The 23,746-nt window shown below is 38.6% G+C and overlaps 2 protein-coding genes across 6 annotated transcripts; one reads left to right on the plus strand and one right to left on the minus strand.

Annotated features, from left to right (window-relative positions):
- Positions 1-6,122: 6,122 nt before the first annotated feature.
- LOC141643445 (DNA mismatch repair protein MLH3) lies at positions 6,123-19,996 on the plus strand. Of its 4 annotated transcripts, XM_074452610.1 has the most exons (26): positions 6,244-6,376; positions 7,297-7,463; positions 8,505-8,556; positions 8,650-8,697; positions 9,451-9,605; positions 9,721-9,775; positions 10,937-10,994; positions 11,085-11,177; positions 11,260-11,422; positions 11,524-11,539; positions 11,636-11,841; positions 12,274-12,343; positions 12,428-12,511; positions 12,856-14,592; positions 14,673-14,775; positions 14,866-14,939; positions 16,213-16,310; positions 16,396-16,593; positions 17,177-17,221; positions 17,293-17,346; positions 17,440-17,546; positions 18,074-18,122; positions 18,257-18,316; positions 18,396-18,468; positions 19,216-19,301; positions 19,413-19,936. In XM_074452610.1, the coding sequence occupies exons 2-26, from the start codon at positions 7,338-7,340 to the stop codon at positions 19,587-19,589; spliced, it is 3,987 nt and encodes a 1,328-aa protein (XP_074308711.1). In that variant the 5' UTR covers positions 6,244-6,376; positions 7,297-7,337; the 3' UTR covers positions 19,590-19,936. The 4 variants fall into 4 exon arrangements, with proteins under 4 accessions (XP_074308710.1, XP_074308711.1, XP_074308712.1 ...); XM_074452609.1 differs by lacking the exon at positions 11,524-11,539 and having other exon boundaries at positions 6,123-6,376; positions 11,260-11,441; positions 19,413-19,996; XM_074452611.1 differs by lacking the exon at positions 11,524-11,539 and having other exon boundaries at positions 11,260-11,441; positions 12,274-12,325; positions 19,413-19,996.
- Positions 19,997-20,011: 15 nt separating this feature from the next.
- Positions 20,012-23,664, minus strand: LOC141643446 (uncharacterized). Of its 2 annotated transcripts, none has more exons than XM_074452613.1 (6): positions 23,274-23,664; positions 21,856-22,043; positions 21,620-21,704; positions 21,354-21,408; positions 20,529-20,667; positions 20,012-20,377 (listed from the first exon to the last, which is right to left on the minus strand). In XM_074452613.1, exons 2-6 carry the CDS (start codon positions 22,033-22,035, stop codon positions 20,294-20,296), a joined length of 543 nt encoding a protein of 180 aa, XP_074308714.1. In that variant the 5' UTR covers positions 22,036-22,043; positions 23,274-23,664; the 3' UTR covers positions 20,012-20,293. The 2 variants fall into 2 exon arrangements, with proteins under 2 accessions (XP_074308714.1, XP_074308715.1); XM_074452614.1 differs by having other exon boundaries at positions 21,984-22,043; positions 23,274-23,312.
- Positions 23,665-23,746: the final 82 nt, after the last annotated feature.

Raw genomic sequence — 23,746 nt, forward strand, 5'->3', positions numbered from 1 at the left:
CCGTCTCCCTACGCTTGATGCCGCCCATCATCGGCAGCAGCAGCGTCAACTTCGGTGGCCGGCCCAGAGGAAAGCTTGTCATCTCCACATGCCTTCAGCCTTTCAGCCTTCTTTTCGGCCTCCTTCACCTTTGCATCATAGGCCGCCTTGGCCTCGGCTATCTGAGCCGCCTTCGCTGCCTCCTCTTTTTCCGCAACCGCCTTTTCCGCGGCATCGGCCATCTCATCCAAAAGCTGCTCAAATTTCTCCCACGGGAAGGAGTCTTCAGGAATGAGCCTCTTGATTGCCTCCCTGGTCGCTTCCTCGGCCTGATCCCGGAATTGAGCGCACAAGTCAGGGAGGACCTTATCTTGAAGCACCTCAATATCTTTCTCCCTTTGGGCAAGAAATAGCCCTAGTGTCCGCAAGTGCCTCCGACTGAGCCTCATACATCCCCCTCCATTCTTCCCTTTTGGCAACAACGGCGTCGTAGCCGCCCTTGTACCTGTCCCGCTCCTCCAGCAACTGGGCAGAGGTGGCATCAGCAGCCTCGACTTTGGCCCTCTCGGCCAATAGCTGCTTCTCAGCTTCCTCCGCACGCTTCCGAGCAGCTAGGAGGTCAAGCTTAGCCTTCCCGGCTTCCCCCTTTGCCGCGGAGAGGTCAATCTTAAGCCGTTGGATCAGAGGCCCAGCCTGGGCCATGGCCTGCTCTTGCTCCATAATGTAGGAGCGGCCGGTTGAGTCCACTTCGACCTCTTGGATATTTTTGTACCCTTTGCCACAAGCTCGGCGGGGGAACCTTCTCGGAGTGCGGAGTCAATCGTGACATTCCTATCACCCGCCTTCTCAGTCGCTTCTCTAATTGCCGATCGCAAGAAACGGCGGCGCCGACGACGGCGGATCTACAAAAAATTTACACGGCGCATCCATGTCAACATTCATTGACACATCGAGAGTCTCGTCATCGGGAATGCATAATGAACCGGCTAAGTCGAACCACGGGTTAGGTCCATACCGTCTGGACCCTCTTAGTTGGGGGACCGGGTGAATCACTCTTTTTAAGCGGCGCAGGCCGGCATTGACTCTTTTCTCTTCTTTGGAGGAGGAGGGCCTTTCGCAACGGTCACCATCTCCTCGGAGACATCGATGACCTCCACATGCTCCTTCTGGACCGTTGGGGTTGAAGAGGGAGTTGGGATCGACAACGTCGCCGACCTGGATCTTGCCTTTGATGTTCTCTTCGGCACGCCCCCGAGAACCCGTGCTTGAGCCGCCGCCTGATCCAGAGCCTTCAGCTGCTTGTCCATAAGTTCGTTGGGAGCCAATCTACGATCACGCGCGTCAGCCTGAGGGTGCCGCTCAACGACGTTCTCGTCCTTATCAAGCCCTAACCTCTTCAAGGTCTCCTCCGACAGATCCTGGCCAAACCGGTCTACAAGAAACCAGACAAGAGTTACATAAAAGAAGTAAAGCAAAGCTCTAAAAACAGGAGCGTAATAGGCAAAGATGAGCCTCACACCGACCCTACTCACCCTGGTTGAGGGCCGGTATGAGGCCGACGCGGCAAAGCAGCTCATCCTGAAGAATAATCTGGGTCGGGGGCACCCATCCCTTCTCAGCATCAAACAGCTGCATCGCCCGCTCCTCGTCGGCACCAAGAGGAACCCTGCTGGCATCCATCTTGTGCTTACTCTGGGAGACCCATTTCTCACGCTCCCTTTTACTCTCGCACCGTAAGTTGACTTGTGTCTTTGGAAGGACCGGGGCAGCGGATAGTCATCCGGCACTTCGACATACACCCACCGCCCCTTCCAGTCCTTGCAGGAAGAAAGCTTATCAACAGAGAGGACGCCCGGCTCCATCTGCACGCTGTACCACCCCACCTTACCGGGGGTCGATGACCGAAAATGATGAAGCCGGCGGAATAAATTAACTGTAGGTACCTCCCCCTTGAAAAGACAGAGCCACGCGAAGCCAACTATCGTCCTAATGGCCAACGGATGCAGTTGAGCCACGGCGACGTTCATAGCTTTGATGATGGCCGTGACGTGTTTATTCAAAGGAAACCGGAGGCCATACTCCAGATGCCTGATATATACGCCGATATGACCCGGAGGAGGGCAACAGACCGCCTGACCCTTCCCAGGGATAACAATTTTGTACCCCTCACCGAAGTAGAAGTGACCCTCGAACAGAGTTCCACCGGAACAACTGGCGAATTTATTGGTCCAGGCACGGTCAGGACCAGTCATGCAAGCCTCGCCGTGATCCAGGATATGCGGCCTCTCTTCACCAGAAGGAATCCCTTCCTCACAATCATCATCAACATCATCATCCTGCTAACCCTCCGGAGCTTTTGGATCCACTTCAGGAGACGGAGACCTAGGGCCCCCAAACCTTTTCGGGATGGCATTTAGTATCTCCTCCTCATCAAGACGCGACGGGGAACCCCCCGGCGCAGGCTTACTAGGTCCAGCACCAGCAGAAGACATGTTACAACAAAACTTGAGTTAAAAAGAGAAAATTTATTTGTTTACCTTGAAGAAAATGCCACGCCGGAGTGATGATTCTGAAAGCTAGAGAGAGGTTTCGTCACAAGGGCTAGAAAGAAGAAAATTTTTGAGAAAATGAAATTGGTGGCCAATTTCAGGGACTAAGTACCCTATTTATAGAGGAAAGCCCATGAAGAGGGACCAATCAGGGCACAGCCCATGAAACGTCAGCCAATCAACAAACAGACACGTGTCGAACATGCAACCACGAGAATGTCAATCGTTGCAAACGGTTGAATGTCAATCAATGCAACAAAGAACAAGCGTCTTCAACACGCCCCTTCATATCTCTCTGCCTGTTCATCTTCCTCAACAAAATTCCTAAGTACCGTTTTCTCCGCCGGCAACATGATCAACCAAGCCGAAAGCACCTACGGGGCAATCAGAAACAACCGGCACTCTCCACCCTGGTCTCAGCCAACGTCATTGCCTTTTCCACATCGGATGTCCATTACACAACCATGTGGAGGGGGGATATGGTACGGCCTCAGCAGAGCCACGCCGAGGTAGAAGAAGCCGGGGCAGAAATTTTGTCTTGCGCAGAATATACGCTCAACATACATCGGAGCCCATACCACGGCATAGACTACGCTGGGGGCAAATTGATGGGGCATATTCTGCACCCGCTGACCAGTCAACATATTGAGCAAGGTCAAAGATATCCACAGCAAGTCAACGGCTTAGACAGCCTAACCGACGAGGCTTGTCGGCCTGTCAGATGGGTCCCGTCGGGCCAACCAGCCAGCCGGGGCATACATCCGCGAACTCATATCCAAGACCCCTCGGCGGTGAGTCAACAGGGCCCGCCGGCCTGCCATAGGTCCCTCGGCCGAGGGGTAGATCAGTCTTTCCACCTGCTAGCCACTTGGCCACTTGGCCACTACGTGACAAAAGGTGAAAGTCTATAAATACTCCTATACTCTCATTGAGTAGAGGATCCACAATTTAACCTAAGAATCACTATTCACCTGGTAATATCTTTCTTATCTCTCTACAATACGTACTTTGCCAAGTAACAACAACTTACCTCTCTAAGTTACTGACTGGAGCGTCAGAGTGAGTTCGCTCGGCCCAAAGCCGAGCCCTCAGTTTGTTCATCGTTTCAGGAGACCGCAAGGAGGATTCAACCAAAGACGTCATTCTACAAGCACGGGTGGTAACTTATAACTGCTCTGGAATTATACCCGGAACAAATGTATTTTATTATATAATTTTTTTCATTAAAAAATCTTTTCATCAAATTTATAATATTCACTAAACACTAAACTATAGTATTTTAATTAAAATATAAATAATATAAAACTATAAACTTTTAAATCTTTTATTGATGCTATTATTTGAGAATGATTTGACTCATACTATGTATAAAACAAAACTATAAATAGTTTTGATTACTTTCATGACAAAAAAAATTGGAATCATTAGTTTTGTGTTATAAAAAATACTTTAAAAAAATACATTTCAGCACATTACTCAATAATCTTAGATTAAATTTTCAGTTTTAATTGTTTTTTCTCGAAATAAAATACAATAACGAGAAAAATGAACAATTAATGAGATACCACTATTATTATACAGTTCAATTTTACTCAGAGTTCAATTTTACTCAGTTTTCTTAAATAATTTACAGTTCAATAATGATGTGAAATATAAAAAATTAATAAAGTGTTAATTTAGCATGATTAAGTATAATATAAAAATAAAAACTCTATAAATACCGCGCATTCATTGCGCGGGATCCAAACTAGTTATTGAGTAACACAAAAAATACAAAGGAGAAAAAAAAAGAATCAACTAAATAAGACTAACAAATGACATATATAGATTGCATTCAAACAAGTACAAAAAATACAAGCAAATATGTGTGAATTGATTTGTTAAGCAATTTTGAGTCGGCAATGGTGGACATGGGAAGTAACCAAACAACACCTACCCTATAAATTACATATGGAGAATATTAAAACACTTAAAATTTTAATCTCAAGCGCCAAAATTATATAATTGTATAATTCAATTAAATCAATGTTACAAAAACTTTAATAAAGTTGTCAATCGTACTCAATTACCCATGTTGACTACAATCCTGCATATATTTGGTAAAATAGTAAATTTGAAAATAAAACGGTGTGACCCAAAGATATGGTTAGTCAATGTTTATTCGGTACAAAAACTTTGACGCACACAAACTCTAATCACGAGTTCAAAATGCAATTTATTTAAAATTTTCAAAATTTAGTTTTTGTAAAGACGATCTACTAAAAAAATCGTCATTTTCTAATCTCGTATAAACGTGTTACACCCATTTAAAAACGAGAAAAAAGAACATACATCGGATGTATTACCTCAGATTTTATTTGTTTTTGAGCATGTGTATTTTTTCTGAGTTTATGACCTCAAACTTTACTTGTTTTTGAGCATATGTATATTTTTTCTGAGTTTATTAAAATTTATTATAAGTTAGATTTTAATTTTTTTCCGTCAAAACTCAAATTTAACTAGGCTTATATGTAATAGTTTTTGAGCTTTTTTTTGTAATTTTTTAAGCTTGATGTTTAAGCAAATGAACTCAAAAAAATTATTGTAAAACTCATAATTTTTAAAATAAAAATAAAAAACTTTATTATAATGCTCAAAAACTATAGAATTGGCGGTACTATATTGGATGTATAATCTACTTACAGTTTAAAAACCTATAAGCCATTAATTATGTGATTTAGGATAAATAAACGTAAGAACAAGATTCTAATGATAAGAATTATTTTACTCTACCACTAGTATAGATCCCCGTGCTACAGCACGGTATTTTTTAGCTTTATTTTATAAAGAGACATTCTCATTAAATTAATTGCATAAATTAACTGTACCTTTAATGTTATAATGTACTAATGTAATCTTAGTAAGAGGTAGAAAATGAAAGTTTATAACCATCAAAAGACACTTTAAGTTAAGTTATTTTTGTCTTAAACCATTTTCACTTTACTATAAAAATTAACTTTATAATGATATATCATTGCATGAAACTAATTTATGACATTAAATTACAATTAAGTGATGTAAAAATGTAAAATCTAATTTAAACGCGTATAAACTTTATGACAAAAACAGGTAAAAATAGTATGCTGCGCACTTATAAAGACGAATTACGAATAATTAGACTAATGTTTTTTTTTTATTTTTAACTAAAAAAATACATAAAAATTATTACGTCCTTTAAAATATACACCATATTTAGATTGTAACTGATGAAAGATAATATAAGAAACAGATTTACGTAATTTTAGGGTGTAAGTGATGACAATAATTATGTTAAAGACTGCATAAGAAACATGTTTGCGTAATTTTAGAGTGTAACTGATGAAAAATAGTATATATGGAAATGGAAATGATTGCATAATAAATTATGCATTTTAATGAAAAAAGTCACAAATATAAATTTTAATTAAAAGATTAGAGTTTAATTATAAGCATATATTAATTGGAAAGATAATAATGTAATGAAATTTTTTTTTACTTGTTACCTTATTTAGTTAGATGTCTTTTAGAAGAAAACTAAGAGAATTTTTATTCTCTAGGGGATGAGGTTGAGGATTCAATTCTTATGTGGTGCGCTCCTTTGAAACAAAGAGGTAACCAACAAGCGGGTCCAGGCCTCAATCTCCCGACCGACAACGACTTACGAGTATATAACATTTGTTGTTGTTACCCCCAAACCGACTTTTCCCGCCCAAAAAAAGCCCCAAAAAAACTGAGGACCAAATCATCCAAAACCCTAGAAAATCGAATACACAAACCTGAAGAACAACAGCTACTGATCGCAATAAACAACATTTCAATATTTCGGACGCGTAATTCCTTAATCTCTCTCTCTCTTATGAACTTTAATTATTTCTTCTATTTTCATTTTTTAACCCTCGTGGTTTTTCTGTTTCTTGTATTTTTTTGAGTAATATTCTGGATGTATTGCATTGTATTGTATTTGTACCTGTATGCATTTGGTATTCCCCGAATCCGCCCCCATTTTAGTAATTTATTTCGATTCGCGTTGTCGATTGTTTTACGAGATTGTCTATTTAGACTATTTTCAATGTGGGTTAATTCTGAAGATGTGGGCAGTGCGTGAGTATATAGTGGTTTGAGCTACGAAAATTTTGGATACGGAGAGTTCGAGTAGGGGAAATGATAGCGAATTTGACATGGGGTTTTTGTTTGGAAATGGTTGATTGAGGAACAAGTTTAACAATTTTGTGGGTTAAGGGTTAGGGTTTTGATGAGCAATCAAATTGTGCAATATTGCGAGTTATTCTCTGCTTTTGTAGGTAGGGCAATCATTTGGGATTACCCAGTTGTGTGTTTTGTATCTAGCCTGTGAATTCATGAGTTAACTATTCGATTCTATGTTCCTTTTAATGTAAGGATCTATGTTTTCTTCCTTTGGTAATCGAGTATGACGAAAAGAAGGAATACGTGAAGTTCGAAATTAGAAGAATATCTATGAAAATGACTAGGGGTAGAAAAGGTTGTACAGCTAGATCGATCATTTGGATTTGTCTTTCCTAGTGTTCTGTATGTAGGACTTGAAGGCATTTTGTGAGTCAAAACTGTCAACTGCAATTAAATTATCATCAGGAAAGGCAGTTGGTTGACGCGGTTAACTGAAAATCACAGTTCTAGTTCACTCTGATGTCAGTGGGTTAAGTGAAATATCTCTATTAAGCGTATCATTTTTTCCCTTTGTGAATTTTCAGTATTTTATTTAAATTTGCAGATCGTATGGCTGAAAGGGTTGATTAATTGCTGGCGATCTTGATGGCTAGCATAAAGCCTTTGTCAGAGACAGTTCTAAGCACTGTGCGATCTGGGTTTATCATCAGTTCCCTGTCAACTGTTGTCGAAGAACTCGTATATAACAGTCTGGACGCTAGTGCAAAAAAGGTGAGTTTCGTCTTTCCTGTCTTTGCTGCTAACTGCTGTTTCTAATGGACCCTGATAAATATTAATGGCTGTTTCATCTCTGAAAACTTATTAGGAAAAATAAACCAGGAATAGTGTGTATAGACCCTCTTTGTACTCCCTCTGTTTCATCGGGTTAGCCATGTTTGCTCTTTTATATGAGGAGAGTTATGAATAAAGAGATTACCTGAGTGATATGGGGGGACTGGGGAGTAAAGTTTCCTCTCAATGACCGAGCTATGAATAAAGGTACTAATTGAATGTGTAAAAATGCAATGAAGTGAAATAATTATCATAATTATCTTCTTGCAAATCGTAACTCTAATAGGTCAGCGAACACTGTGGGTGGAATAGGTACAACCAGCAACCATATTACCTTTTCTTTTTTCCTAATTTGGTTTCCTATAACACTAATCAAACTCCAGGAGACCGGAACTAATGATGTTGTGGCTTCCCACTTTGGCCATTGTAGCATTTGACATTAGCACCATAACTCCATACGTTATCAATTAGCTGATCGAAATCATCAATGTTTTTTAGTGGAGATATCCTATGTTACTTCGATACTTTAGTCTGGTAGCATGTTGCATGTACAAGTCTCCGATATTCATGCAGGACACTTCAACAATTCATTTTACACCAAAACGTGACCGATTTCCATAAGTAGCTGCACGAGTCGACAATGATTCATGTCCGACACTTGTAGGTGTTTTTAAGTTACATGCGGGATATTTAGGTTGTTGCTACATGTATTACTCGTTTTAGAGTTTACATGGGCGATTTTAGCCGCTAAATCATCCCCATAGTTAGGCTTTATTGATAAGTTAACAATCGAATAAAATACTCACCAGCTTCCATCTTCTGTTACATTATGCAAAGAGCTCGTCTTGTCTGCATGGACTTCCATCCATATCTTTGTAGTCTATGGTGTTGGATCTGAACTCTGTTGAGTATGCTATCTTACTGTCTCTTACCCCGTTGTAAAGCAACTTTAACCAAGCATGGATTTGTGCTGCTCTTCAGGTAGCAATCTTGGTAGGTGTCAACAATGGCTATATCAAAGTAGAAGATGATGGTTGGTAGCGTTATCCTATTTATGTTTTCAAAGATGGAACACCTTGTTAGTGAAAGTAACTCTTGAATATGTGTTGGTTATGCGCCTATGCAGGTTCTGGCATTGACCGGGATGGATTGATGTTGCTGGGAGAAAGATATGGTAATCACGGTTTTTTTTTTGTAAGGATTATATAGTCCGAGAAGGGTACACACATGACACATCTTTGGGAACCTTTGCTTTTGTCATTTAGATTGTGCAAGGATAAAGAAAATGCGAGAGAATAAAGAAAAGGTGCGCATAAAACAATTTTTTGTACCATCAAGCGAATCTTGGATTTTTGATCCAGTTGTTAGTGGATAAGACCAACCTATAACTCTGAATAGGGAGTGAGTTTTATGGATTAGCATAGGAAACAAGATATGACCGAATGCTTTGTGCAATCCTATTTTGAACCAAGAAAAACAGGAAATTAGAACCTGGAGTTCACTTAACACGGTAGATAATTCAAATGCTTTTCCCTATATGTAATAAAATTACTACGGAGTATTATTATGTTGAAGCTTCCGCTCCTTATTATCCAAGAAAAGGTAACCCGTGTTCTTATTGTTGCTTTATTTATTGGGGGAACGTGACTGCAAGGCTTGGTAGTAGGCAATTTTGGGATAAGTGACTTTCACTTCCTTGATGATCATAAATATGATTTCATTGATAAATGAAGGGTCGCCAATCTTATATTATGAGTTCTCTCTTGTAGCCTCTTGTTGGGCCAAAGATGATTATCTCATTTAAGATTTCGCTTCTGAAAAACAGTTTTGGAGGAGGTCTCTCGATTGTTGTTTTTAAGTAGTCCGTTGTCTCTTTGTAGAAGACTTGTTGCACTTTTGGCAGATGATTGTGATCTTTTTTATACAGCAACATCGAAAGTCGATCATTTGAACAAGGAAGATGATTCTGTGGGAAGCTTTGGATTTCGTGGAGAGGTGTTGTGTTCTATTGCTGATATATCTTTAATTGAGATTCTAACAAAAATTCAAGGCAGGCCTAATGGGTATCGGAAAGTTATGAAGGCAAGTATTTGCTAATTTCTCAGTTTCTTGTTCTACTGAGTCTTGATAGCCAAGGCAACTTGTCATTTGTTTAATATTCAACTTGTCATTTGCTAATTCTCAGTTTCTTCTTCAGGGTCGCAGATGTCTGTATCTCAGCATTGACGATAAGCAAGATGTTGGCACAACTGGTAATGCCTTATCCCTTTATATGGCGATGTTCCAAACTTGCATTTTAATTTCCTTTCTTGTATTTGTACCATCATGTAGTTCCCCCTTTTCAGATCATGAATGTCCTTTCTTGTATTTTTAACATCATTTAGTTCCCATTTTTCAGATAATAATTGCAGTTTATGCGGGAAACGGTAAATATAAAACGTAACTTGAAGTGAAATGGGAATATGAGATCTTCTCCTTAAGTTTTGAAGCAAATTTGACAAGTCCTCAGCTATACAACATTGACACTCATCTTAGGCTAAAGGATTCCAAACAACAATCTTTACTAGGGAGACGATGTTGTCTAAAATGATTCCTTCCGTAGTATTTAACTATTTAGTTGGCTACATTTTCTGGCACATTTTAATGTATGCCTGATTTTACAGGCTCATAAGATTTTTTCTAGGGGGTCTAGAGCTGTCCATAGAGCATACTATTTACTACTCGTATTGATTTACTCCAATATACAAATTATAAACTGTATAAGAATAAAGGTGACCGTGAGATTTGCCTTCAATTTTCTGCATGTCTTGCTATGGACTTGGTGTGTAGTTCCTGGATTTATTTCTTGTCGCTCAAAAGAACCGTGTTTCATAGTTTGACTTGGAATTTCAAATATAAATGGCTCATTTACGAAGGTAATTGCACAATACAGAGCTGTGTGCTACTTGTCACATTTTCAGGCAGTTCTGTGGAAGATCCCTGGTTCCTGATAGGTTTAGTTTATGTGTGTTTGTCTTTGCATCTGATGTAGGCTGTCTGTGTGTCCTTTTATTATGCAATACATTTCTGTGTTTGGGGTAATGTTGTTGGCATACATCTGTCCCCACCCCTTCCGTACCCCACCATCTGCAAAATCCTCGAGTCACTAAGGTAATGTTGATGTTGCTGTTGCTGTAATTTCTGTGTCGGCTTAGTTTGAACAGCCTTCTTCAAAGAACATTGTCATCGAAATCCCTTGAACTCACATTCAACGTTACTCTTACAGTCTTTCGGGGTGCTTGTTTCTGTTAATCCTGTTGTCTCTGTATGACATCGTCTATTGAGTATGATGTTTGAGCTGTAGAAATTTACCGAGGGTTTTTATTTTTATTTTATTTTTTCAAGTGTGAAAATGACCGTGTAAAGGTTTACAGTCATTGTCCGTGATTTATTTTACAACCAACCTGTTCGTAGAAGGCAATTGCAGTCCAGGTATTCCCCCTTTTGATTACCATAATTCGTTCTTCAAATTTTTGTATTACTGCTTTTTGGGTGATATTGTACATGCATTCTTGTTGGTAGTACCAAAAAAGTTCTACATGCAGTTAGAGAATGTGTGATCCGGATTGCCCTTGTGCAGCCAAAGGTCGCCTTCAGAGTGGTGGATATGGAGAGGTATGTACACTGTACATTCATTAGTAAGAATCTTGTGGGTTATGATGTGTGATTTTTTTATCTCTATTGTGTACATGTGCAGTGATGATGAATTGCTTTGCACACATGCTTCTCCTTCTCCATTATCTCTTCTGTGCAGCAATTTTGGCATTGAGTCCTCCAGTTTATGTAAGCTGAGCTTTTCAGAAGGATTATTGAAGCTAACCGGATATGTTTCTTCTCCTTCTAGTCTTTTGACATCAAAGGTTTGTCCTCCCATACTTAGTTGAATGTGATTGTGATTTTATTTATGCTCAAGTCAGAGTTAAAACCTGGATTTCTCACAGATGAATATTATGTTCTGCAGGCAATTCAATACATATGTATCCAGCTTTTTTGACATTGCTCTGAAAATCATATTCATGTAAAGTTCAAAGTGTAGTTCTGTCTTTGAATACGATGGGCCTTAACATATGTAGATGTTAACTCAAGGTTTGTGGTTAAAGGGCCAATACATAAAGCGCTTACCTGTCTTGCGGAAATGTGCTGGGATCGGTTCAGGGGCGACAAGGGAGGGAAGAGAACTCAGTCACATGCAGGTCCATCATACTGTTTAAATCTAGCCTGTCCCCGAATTTCTTATGACTTGAATCTTGGAGTTTCAGGGACGTCCGTGGAATTTAAGGTACCATCTTCATTGTTTCTCGTGCATTTTTGTTCGTAGATGTGCTGAGCGCAAGACTACGTGTAGTTCTTAACCTTGTCTCTTATTTTGATGACCCGACTCACCTGAAATCCTGAAACCATAATTGATTGCATGTTTTCTTGAAATCTGATGATCTTGAATAGGGAGCCTGAAACATAATTACATAATGATTGAAGTGATTGCTCTTCATGTATAAGATTTCAATTGCTCTGTTGATTGTGGGTGGACAGTACTTCGAAGTCAAGGACACATCTGTTTTTTCAATCACATAAGCTTGGACTGTTTCCCCCCTTCCTTTTCTGTCTCTTCATTTCTATATTACTTGTCACATAACTTATGCTAAATCTTGTCGCATAACTTATCATAAATTTACAGTCAACATGGGACTGATTTTTATTTATGTTGCTGTAGGATTGGACTCCCGTGATCAGATTCATTGAAAAATCAGTTGCCCTCTTTTGGAGTAAGAAAAAGAGAAAGGGTATATTAATATATATGTAATTGATTGCTTGTCTACTTTTATCGGAGAGACATTGACATTGGCATATGGTTTTCTTTTTGTTAGGGGAGTCCTCTAACTGCGAAGCGGATGAGATGCAAACAAATGGGATGGAAAAATTAGCTGCGGACTCGTCTTTCTCAAAAAAAAGTATAGTGAATTTTTTGATAATCTTTAAAATTTATATTTGTTATCATATGGTTAGTGTGCTATGACATCAACTTCCGTTGACGCTGTCTCATTGGTTTTTATACAACAAAAATTAACCTAAAGACTGGTTGCCAAATTAACTTCACCTGTAGAGAATAGCGAATCGGTTTGAGTGTAGTCTATCATGACACTTAAAATCTATTTAATAATTCTATAAGAGTGTATCGTGTATTGAATGTGGCATATTCATAACAAATTACACTAAGTAGGCCGAAAGTATTTGAAACTTCACATGTACCTTCTACTCCCAATGTGATGAATTTATCAGCTGGTTTATAATGCAGATTGGCGATTCAAGAGCTGTGAAAATACTACCAAAAGACGTAGGACAGAGAATCCTGAGAATGTCGAGTCATTCTCTGAAGACTTACATTGTTGCATGGAAATGAAAGTCGAGGACAGGAGCAGCTCCTCTCTCTGGGATAGCAGTTGTGAACAACCCAAAAAATCAACATCTAAAACTCTTCAATTTAAGGAACCAGAGAAAGAAAGGGAGTACTCTCTCTGTGGAAATGATGATTGTGACAATGTTAGGGAATATGAACTATTTGACAAAAATTATGTGGAAAGTGATGAAAATTGCGCAGAAACTTATCCTTCTCATACAAGATGGGAGGTTGGAATGCCAGGAGATGATGTGGGTGCTAGGAGCCATAGTTTTATGCAAAGAGATGACAATTGTGCAGAAATGTTTTCTTCTCGTACAGGATGGGGGGTTGAAATACCAGGAGATGATGTGGGTGCTAGGAGCCGTGAATTAGAAAGTGGATTTGATATTGAGTACAAGCATGACTATGACAGAACTGAAGATAAACTTAGGCACAGGAAGTTGCTTTTGGGAAGTCCTCTGGGGGATAATACACTCGAAACACCCCCAAGTTGTGGCCGGCTGTCTAGATATCAGTTTGATAATTTTGAGGCTACAAGCAGGAGGTCCACTGGCAGTGGAGATGTTGATGGTCTTTGTGAGGATCCTGATGTTTTTCAGTTGGCTTGTTCTCAATGGGATGTAGCAAATACGTGGCTACTGCCAAAACGAGGTACAAAAAGTCTTGGATGGAAAGATATTGAAGCACATTCTTTACCTTTGTGTGCAAGTTCTTCTTATAGACAGCCAAAGTATCTGAGTGACGAAGTCAGTGAATATCGTTCATCATACTCTCAACAGCACTTTTGTCAGCATTCTCCAATTCAATATTCATTTCCCAATATGAAAGATTGGGATCTTGATAATGTTGTAAAGAATGATGGTGTTCAAAGGACATCTGAAAGGAGAAATTATGGCTTATATATTCGTGATGATGATGGAAAAGATGAATTTTGTCAGAGTGCTTTTGGTGATAGGTGTATGAATGAGAATTTATCTTCTGCGAGCTCTTTAAATACAAAGCTGATCCAGGAGAGTGGCTATGCAGGGGTTGAAAGGAGAACATTGAAAATGTCGATTGATAACTGTAGTTCTGATGATATACCCTCTATTGCATATGGCGCTTTGTTGGCCAAAGCAACAAATTCGCCTTCAAGTGATATGATGCTGAGTGAATCACCATTCTCCTGGAGTCCACCAGAACCCATAAACAGAGGAGTCCAAATGGACCTGCAAAGTTGTCAAACTCTGGGACTTCTCGACATTACTAAAGATAGCTCACTTACTAGTCATGGAAAGCGTTATCCTGAGAGCCCTCTCTTTGCTAGCAGTGATGATATTCTCATTGCTAAGACTGTTTCATCGCCTTTGGATTTCAGAAGTAACATCAATTCGTATGAACCATCACCTCACTCTTTCTCATCCACATCTATTAGTAAAGATCTTCGAATTGATCTCCAAGGTTGTCAACCTTTTGAAACCAGTCATAGTCCTTCTAAACAGTTCGATCTATTCTCCAAGAGACCGAGAAGAAGCCATTCAGCTCCTCCAATCTATCCAGGCAGGAGGAGATTTATGTCGGTAGGTGATTGTTTGAATCCTGCTACTGACAACCCTGTTCTAAACCCGGACTCTCAAATTCATAATGTGTCAGGTATTGCAGCTCAGAGAAGTGGAATGTTTGTTGTAGCAATGTCTTCTTGAAATTGAAATGACATCTAGTTTCTTATGCAGAAAGAGCTACACTGAACCCCTCGTGTGGCTCACCAAGACTATGTAATGAATCTAGCCAGGACGATGAGATGATTCCTGAGGAAGATCCACACTTTTGGACTGAGTATGCATTTCTCGTTTTTAGACTTGGTTTCTTAGAAACTTATGTTTGAGTACTTCATTGCTTAGTATGCTTTCACTATTGCGTTTTCAGTCATCAGCTGAAAGGAGAGCCGATTATTTCACAAGACAAAATGTTGACTCAAGATGTCAAGGCAGATGACTCTGGTATGTATGTATTTATGTACTCGTATGTGTTTTTATTTTGAGTTTTTATATTATTTTAAAGGACATCTGTAAATGTTTGTATAATCAGGCAAACATTGGGTGTAGTATTAGTCTAAATTTTTGGACTGCTTAAGGAAGTTTGCATCAACTTTACTGTTAATTTCCTCTTACTCTTCTTGATTTGTTCTCTTGTCCCTGAGAATTTCGAGGTCCTGTGCAAGATTTTATAGTGAGGCTCTAATGATATTGTAACAACAAAATAGTTACAGATGTGTTTTATAAACGCAGCACAACAAAGTAATAATAATATCAGCCATGGCAATAATATCAGTTTGGCAACATAAGCAGCAATATCATTAACCAGGCACAAGATATGATTTATTGTATTATTTTTAAGTAGTTGCAACCCATTTCGATGCCAAATTTCTTGTTCACTGATTACAAAGGTACCCTTGAGATAATAGTTATCCCTCCCGCTCATTTTCTTTCAAGATATACTGTTGGTATGTTTTTGTTTGTAAGGGTCGAAAGCTAACATTTGGAATGATTTGGGGAAATTGAACAGTCGTGCTGTCTAGCGTAAGGAATGACTGGATGAGATAAACTTCCATTTTCCCACTCATGTGATAAGTAGGTTACATTAATAATTCCGGTCCCCAAACTTTGAAGGTTTTGTACAACCACATTCCCAAAGGGCCGACCGTATTGGAATCCAATTTACGGAAAATGCACGCGGTGCCCTTGAACTTTGATGTTTTGCCCGAAATACCCAATTTTTTGATCCGGAAATCTTTAAGAGGCTATAACTCGTGTTTACAAGCTCGGAAAGTAACGATTTTTTTTTTTCAAATTGATTATCTTTTCGAGACCTACGACTTGAAAAAAAAAATTGTCGTGTTTGGAATTCGTGACCAAGAGATATGGTCACTCAAAGTTTGTACGGTAAAAAAAACTTTGACGTACAAAAACTCCTAGCCACGGGATCCAAATACGACAATTTTTTTTTTCAAATCGTAGTTCTCGGAAAGATGATCGATTTGAAAAAAAAAATTATCACTTTCTGAATTCGTAGACACGAGCTATAACCGCTTAAAGTTTTCCGGAACAAAAAATTGGGTATTTCGGGCAAAATTCGAAACTTCAAGGGCACCGCGTGCATTTTCCCTGTTTTACTGGAGGATCTTTATTGTTTCAGTGCCCGTTTGTTTGTTTGGGAACTTTTTATTTCACTTCTGATCTTCTTACTTCTGAGTATGTCTTTATGAAATTCCAGGATACTTTAAGGAAGTTCAAGATGTAGAAAGTTCAAGAGTCAAGTGGCGAGAAGGCTGCCAAGATACCACATTGAAGCGCATTACCAACTGTAGAAGTGTAAGTTAAAGTTGAAGAACCGACACATTCTGGCATTGCATTATTCTGATAATTGCTGAGCATTCTGCGTACGTTATGGGTACAGGTTGGAGATAGTTTGGATGAATTTAAAGAAGAAAATAGAATTCTGGATGTTCAGTCTTGTAAGTTGTATCTTGCTGGCGACTCCTTAGTTCCAAAGTCTATCAACAGAAGTTTCTTGGAGAGTGCCAAAGTGCTTTCGCAGGTTGAGAGTAAATTCATTCCAGTTGTAGGAAGTGGCATCCTGGCAGTGATTGATCAGGTCAGCTGCTCATGGTCACTATTTCTTTTGCATGTTCACAACAATGAAGGCGTGAAAGCTTTTCTGGGGTTAGGGTTTTGGGGTGATTGCAATTTTCTGCTTCATTTCAAAGAGATGCTTGTTTACAATGTGCCTGGTAGCTCTTTACTGTTTCACACATTCAAAGACAAGCAGAGCTGTAGGTAGGAAATGGGGAAGAGAGTCACTGATCAACCTGGGGTTGTTCTGCAAAAAATTGCAGGGATTATTTGTGATTAGAGCCTTGGCTTTCGCTTTAAATTGCCCGTCTTAAATTCCCATCCCATATTTGACCTTGGGCAAGAAAGATTGCTGTGAACCTATACCCTTTATGATAGAAAACTCTATGTATCCACTGGAATTTTTTTTCATGTATGGGTTCTAACTTCTAACACTGGAATCCTTACCCTTTGAAGGTATATTAATTGGGTGGGATTGTGGGAAGTAGGTCTTTGCTAAGATGTGTTGCATAAACTAGAAATTGCATCGTTCTCCTGATGGTCTTAAGAAGTTTACTTTGCTGAATTCCACTGAAGTTGTGACATCATGTTCATATCTTTTTCAGCATGCTGCAGATGAGAGAATTCGACTTGAAGAAATGCGTCAGAAGGTATAGAGCTTTTTTTTAATGCTACAAAATCTACATATTATTGAATTTCCTACTGACACTTCGATTTTCAGATTCTTTCTGGTGAACTATTGTCGATAACCTATCTGAAAGAAGAAAAAGAATTGGTAAGAATGTTTTTGAGAAAAGAGGGCTTCAAGACCTTCATCCCTCACTTAATCATCTGTGGCAAACTGTATCTGATTAAAATGTCAATTTAGGTACTGCCTGAGATAGGGTACCAGTTGCTGTGCAATTATGCTGAATCCATACAACACTGGGGGTGGAAATGCAACATTTTCCGTCAGGAGCCGGGTTCATTTTCGAAGTAATATTTTCTCTCTATCAGCTAGTGATATATCTTTCTAATTTACGAAAGATATAAACACGTGAATAAAAACGACATTGAAGTTTATGAAAAGATGGGACGAGATCGGTGCAAGTTAAATGATAAATGATGCAGTAGTTAGGTTTTTTCTGAGTTAAACATTAGTTTGGGCTAATATGAGAAGAGGAGGCTTAGTTTGGATTATTCCCATGAAATAACCCTTTAATAAATTATCAGCAAATTCCTTTCTTTTTCTCATATTTTTGGTCTCGTCCGTAAGCACAGAGAGATTCTGGTGTCCTCAGCAAAACAAGGCTGGGTAAATGGGTGTTTTTCTGTTCAAGTCTGGGCATGCTATTTCGTCTTATCTGGAAAACATCAAAGGGTGAAACATCAAAGGGAAGACCTTTGATCAGATCCAATTAAAAGTCTTCTGTACACCATATGCTTTCACAATCTTTTCTTACTAGTCACTGATTGCTGTCATTTTACTGTGATTAAAATATTTTTATTTATTCTATGTTCAGGAATCTAGATCTTCTGAATGACCACGCATCTCATCCCAGACTTCTTGCGGTAATTACGTACTTCATCCTTCCGAGTGATCAATCCTCCCTATTTTGCCTTAGCAATCTGGAACAGGGCAGATAATTGATCTAAGGATATTTTAGACTTCAGACAACGGTCTTATGGACAGTTTGATTTGTTAGGTACCTTGTGTTCTGGGTGTGAAATTGTCAGACGTGGATTTACTAGAATATCTGGAACAGGTAATATCCTGCTCTTTATTCATTTAAGTGGTTACTTGGGAATTTTTCCATTAACCTCCTATATGTGTTGTTACAACAGCTTGCTGATACTGACGGATCATCAACAATTCCGCCTTCTGTAGTTCGAATCCTAAACTACAAAGCATGTAGGGGTATGATCTCTATCCTTGTACACCTTTTTCTTCAGTTGCATTCTTAATGTGTAAAACGTGAATGGAGAGTAAAGTACGTGATTACTCATATCATATGTATTCATTCTGGGATCAAAACATTTCAATAGCTTAGATTTGAGGAAGAATTGAGTGAAGGAGTAGCTGTCTTACCTGTCTGAACATCTACAGTGTATTGGCAATTGGTTTGGAATAAGCCAAAGTGGGGAGGTTCTTGAAAATACGCGTAACTACAACAGGTTATTTGGACGTTATGATCTTGAAGGAGGGGAGGGGAGGCCTTTATTTGGACGTGTTACTTCAACATTTTACTTCGATTGCATGTTGCGTGTAGCACTTCGAGATGACACACTTACATTAGGGCGTTAATTTTCCCAAAAATAGCCGTCTCCGACGTTCTGACGTGGTGACACCGTGTCACCCCGACACTTGCAGCCAGGGTTGAGTAACATAGATTTAGACAACAGTAGGGTTGGGAGGCAGGATATGGGAAAAGCTGGAATTGTATTGCTCCTTCCTAAATCTGAATCAAAATATGGATTGAAATTCACACTTCTTCCATTACAATCTTCCTTCCTCTCACTTTATTTATTACTCTCTCCTTCATCCATAAATTCCCCCTCTCCCAATCACTCCAATCTTGGTTTGAGCTAAAACAATTACATAGGAAGAAGTTCCGGTCTTCACTTACTCTTTCTTGACTCCTGTTTTGTGATTTGTATTGTGAAGGTGCTATTATGTTTGGGGACAAGCTTCTTCCTTCTGAATGTTCCCTTATTGTTGAAGAGCTGAAACGAACTTCATTATGTTTCCAGGTGAGTTTCGTGTACGTTATGTCTGGGTGAGATCAGATAGCTTTTTTTTTTTTTTTTTTTTTTTTTTTCGAGCATGTGTGTTATGCGATGAAGATAATATTGGTTGTACAGTGTGCCCATGGAAGGCCAACTACAGCCCCTCTTGTGAATCTGAAGGCCTTACACAGGACGGTTCTTCAGCTTGGATCTTCACGTAAGGGTTCCAAAATGGTATGGCATGGACTCCATAAGAACAATATCAATGTCGAGCGTGCCAAACACAGACTTGATGTTGCAAGAGGCTGTTAATGGAAAGATAACTTGCGCCTTGTTTGGTACAAAGTCAGAAATTACCTCAGCTCCATTGCCGTCAAATTGTACAGTGTGTAAAATCTTTGTTGTACCTTGTACCGTTGAGGGCAGGCTTCAATCTTGTGCTTCGACCTGACGACCTCACACACACACACACACACACACTGTTTCTTCCCTTTGTAGGATGACGGTTAACTCATTCGGTTCAAAGTGTAAAGAATGCATCACAGCAAATAGAATAGGGAGTGTAAAGAATGCATCACAGCAAATAGAATAGGAAGTACTCCGTAGTATATATGGGTAAGTGAATAGTGCTTTATTTTTACCTTGTTTGACATACACAATTATCTGTAATTTTGATCTTTATAATAGTAATAGTAGTAGGTTCCAAAGTTACACAGAAAGGTATAATATCAATAATATCAACATTTATCTTCTTTTTTCAGAGATGAATAAAGCCATTATAACCATATACAATAATGCAAGGATGTCTAAAATTTTTATAAGAAAAAATCGGCTTCTTGTTTGTGAAGAAACCATGCTACACAAAAAGCATACAATCTTAACTGGGTTCAAACCTAGGTCAAGAGTCGAACGCTAAATGAGATTTCCCAGCCAAGCTAGCGAACGTATATAACAGTACACTGCACCTAAAAGCCAATAGACGTGCTCATCTACAAAATTCATGTTCACATATAGTCCTAGCCTCTGCTTTCTCCTGTTTCTGTAGCAGCATAAAGTGCCTCCCAAACCGGTAGCAGCATCTTAAGTGGGGGCCGTGACGCCTGAACATATTGAGCAAGCATCGGTCACATGGACATCGTCAGTAGTGATTAGTATCTACGTTCCAGTGCAATCAAAACTTGGCCAATACTATCACATAGAAGTCAAGAAATAAAAGAATAGACTAAAATAGAAACTTGAAATATACGATACCTTAAAAACCAGAGTTAGTTTTTCTTCCTCGCGTAGGATCAAAGCTAAGCTCCAGTAACAAGTAACTGGTGTTACACATTCGTTTAGTACAGACTTCAAAATGTTGTCAATGGGAACAAAGCATCTGACAACTCTTCCACTAGAAAGCCAGGAAACAACCATGATGAAATCAGAAAGCGAAAACATGAAAGAATACACTTGACAGTAAGAGGAGAAGCAAGCATGTAAAATCAAGATTACAATTGACAGTAAGAAGAGTAACAAGTGTGTAAAAGGAAGAAGAAAACCACCACCACCACGAGGATGCAATGATATTCAAACCCACTGTTCCTTTTTCTTTTTCCTTTTTTATATTCGGGAGAATTTTTTTAAAAGCGAAACCATGAAAAGATTACCACAAAATAAAAAGAGACATTCCAAGAGCTCCAAAATAGGTGACACTCTATACTCAGTTTCAGCACAAGATTGGGAGGCAGCAACGACAAAATGTAGCACAGGAGACTACTTGTCTACAAAATCGGATAGAATGCGATTGAGATAAGTGTATAGTACGCAGCAGAATAGGCTCCTTGTCCATCCACTACTCACTCTTGGTCGCCAATCATTCAAAACCATAATATTTAGTTCATTGACTCATAGATGAGAAGCATGGCGAGAAAGTAATAAAGGTTTCAACACATCTACTTTTGAATCTTTGTACCCTTAGTACTCCAGATAATATAGAATTTCCCCTGAACTTTTTCAAGCAAGCAAATAAAATCCGAGAGCAATGTCAACCCTTGTTAAGCTCTTGCGTTACACTATAAGCATGCAATAAAAAATTACCTTCTATAATGGGTTTCAAGTTGAACGCCAAATGCTGGGATAATGACAACGGACTCTGTAAAAAATGACAATGGAAATAATGAGAAAATTTGTCTGTCTAAACTTTAAATATCAGGGTGGATGTCAAATGAGAGTATTTAAATTGATTTTGAGGATTCAGACACCCAACACAGTATTGTGCGTTGAAAAAAAATGAAAGCGATGTCTGTACGGCTGTACAGTTGTTTCATACCAATTTCCAAGTGTAGCTTTTTTAACTGACCTACCTTTCTCCACAACATTTCGACGCATCAATCTGACGAAGAAGGCACCTACACTCGAGTACAACAAAAGTGTAGAAGCTGATTTATCCTGCCACACATGAAGAGATCAATCCAAAGGCTTCGAAGTACACATATACAATGGGAAAAACTGAACCAACGCCTGAACAAGATACAGTAAGAACATGATCAAAATAACAGGTTAATGAGAGGAAAGTTGCTGAGATATTGCATCAACACACCTCTCCTAGTAACACACAGAAAGCAATTAGCAGTAACGCAAAAGCTGAGAAGCACACAATGCTTTTCCACAAATCATTCTTCCTAGCAACAACATGGTGAATATCAACAGTTTGTGGAGGTGATTTACCGGTCTCATGCATGTATATGTATCTGGAATTCGTTATACATTTCTCAGTCATCGAAAAATCTGCAAATCACAAGTTTTTTTTATAAGTCACTGCAAAAGGGAAGGGAAAATGAAGGAAGATATAAAAGCAGTAATTTTTGAAACTATAAGAAGCCAATAGACTAAAGAGGACAGTAAATTCGACAGAAGCCAAAAACGATAAAAAAAAAAAAAAAAAAAAAAGCGTCATGTAGAAGCAAATTTTCTTAACTTCTACATCAAAATTTTTTCTGGGACACAAAAACTTATATGAGACAGTCGAACATATTAGACCAACTCATCATCCTTATAAATAAATGAGCAATGCATAAAAAATCAAGTTGGTCTCATAATGTGAGATTGTCACATAGAAGACTCACTAATATGGGAAAGGTTCTATTTGCTGCTGCTATAACCACCTTTCGGTCTTTCACCCAAACATCAATTTTGTTTACTGTCCACGATAAGTTGTACCGGGTAATTAGATTAAGATTTGCGTTATTTTTAGTTATGCTTATAGCAATTGTATTAAATCATGTAAGAACAACGGAAAAACGCAGCGGTAATATATTTGATCATTTCAATGACATTAGTTTGCTACCGACATATAAACAATTCTACTCCTATCAATGTAAAATAACTAAGCAAAACCCTACTTCAAACACGACACAAATTATAAAATACCCCTCCGGCGGTCATTTGTTTACCTTTGGTTTTGGCACAAAAACCAAGGAAAGAGGAGGGGCAATTATTGGATGACAAGTGGACCAAATTGAGGGTGGAGTATCAAATTGCCCATCAAAGACATTTTCAAAAAAAAAAAAAAGGTAAACAATTTAAGGGAACAGCCAAAAATGGAATAGGTAAACAATGACACTCTGAGGCGGTCCTTTTATATTATATTGTAAGACGGTTTTACACATTAAAAACTGCAAACACAAAATCTTCAACAATCGTATGGATTAATATCTGCATCAAATTCCCTATTATTAATCACATTACAAACATATATTAATCATTCAAAAACAATTACCTCCTGCACTTTAAAATCAAGAACTACTAAAAATCCGAATCAGAATTCAATAGTTTGTCATATACAGTAAAATTGCAAACTATTCATGCTAATTACACTTGCTAATTGCTAATTACAACATATTAAATTAAATTATAAATAGCAACAAGAATAAAGCAAGAAATTAATCAAAAATATGATGAAGAATAAAATGGTAGGCGTAAATAAGGAATAATTACAAGAGAGAAATAAAGATTTACGTGATCTATTGCAGTGTGGCGTCAATAGATGACGCCGGTAACTCGCCTGCTCTGCTTGATGATTTTGTAGTCTTGTTGCATTACCACGTTTTTTTTTTTTAATTTTGAACCGGTATGCTCAGTGTCCATATCGATAAGGCGGTTGGTTAAGAAGTTTGCTTCATCATCATTGACCGAGGTTGACTGGTGTGAGTGATAAGGGCTCTCATCTATTAAATAAGTGGTCAGAGTTTCGATTCAGTACCCCGAAGGAGATTTCTCCAACTGTCGGTAGGGGATACTCCTGGTCAACACCAAAAAATCATTGACCGATATCGAACCTTTGAGTCTTTCACTCGTTAGATCAGCTATACTAAGGGGGCAGGGAAAGGGAAAGAAAATTAGAAAGGGTAAGAAGGAGAAAGGTAAGGGACTACTAAAACTTAAAATGAAGTGCGGTGGGTTGCTTTGGCCACTAACTCATTTTCCTTTTT

The sequence above is a fragment of the Silene latifolia genome, chromosome 2 (genome assembly GCF_048544455.1).
Source record: "Silene latifolia isolate original U9 population chromosome 2, ASM4854445v1, whole genome shotgun sequence".
Lineage (NCBI taxonomy): Eukaryota > Viridiplantae > Streptophyta > Magnoliopsida > Caryophyllales > Caryophyllaceae > Silene > Silene latifolia.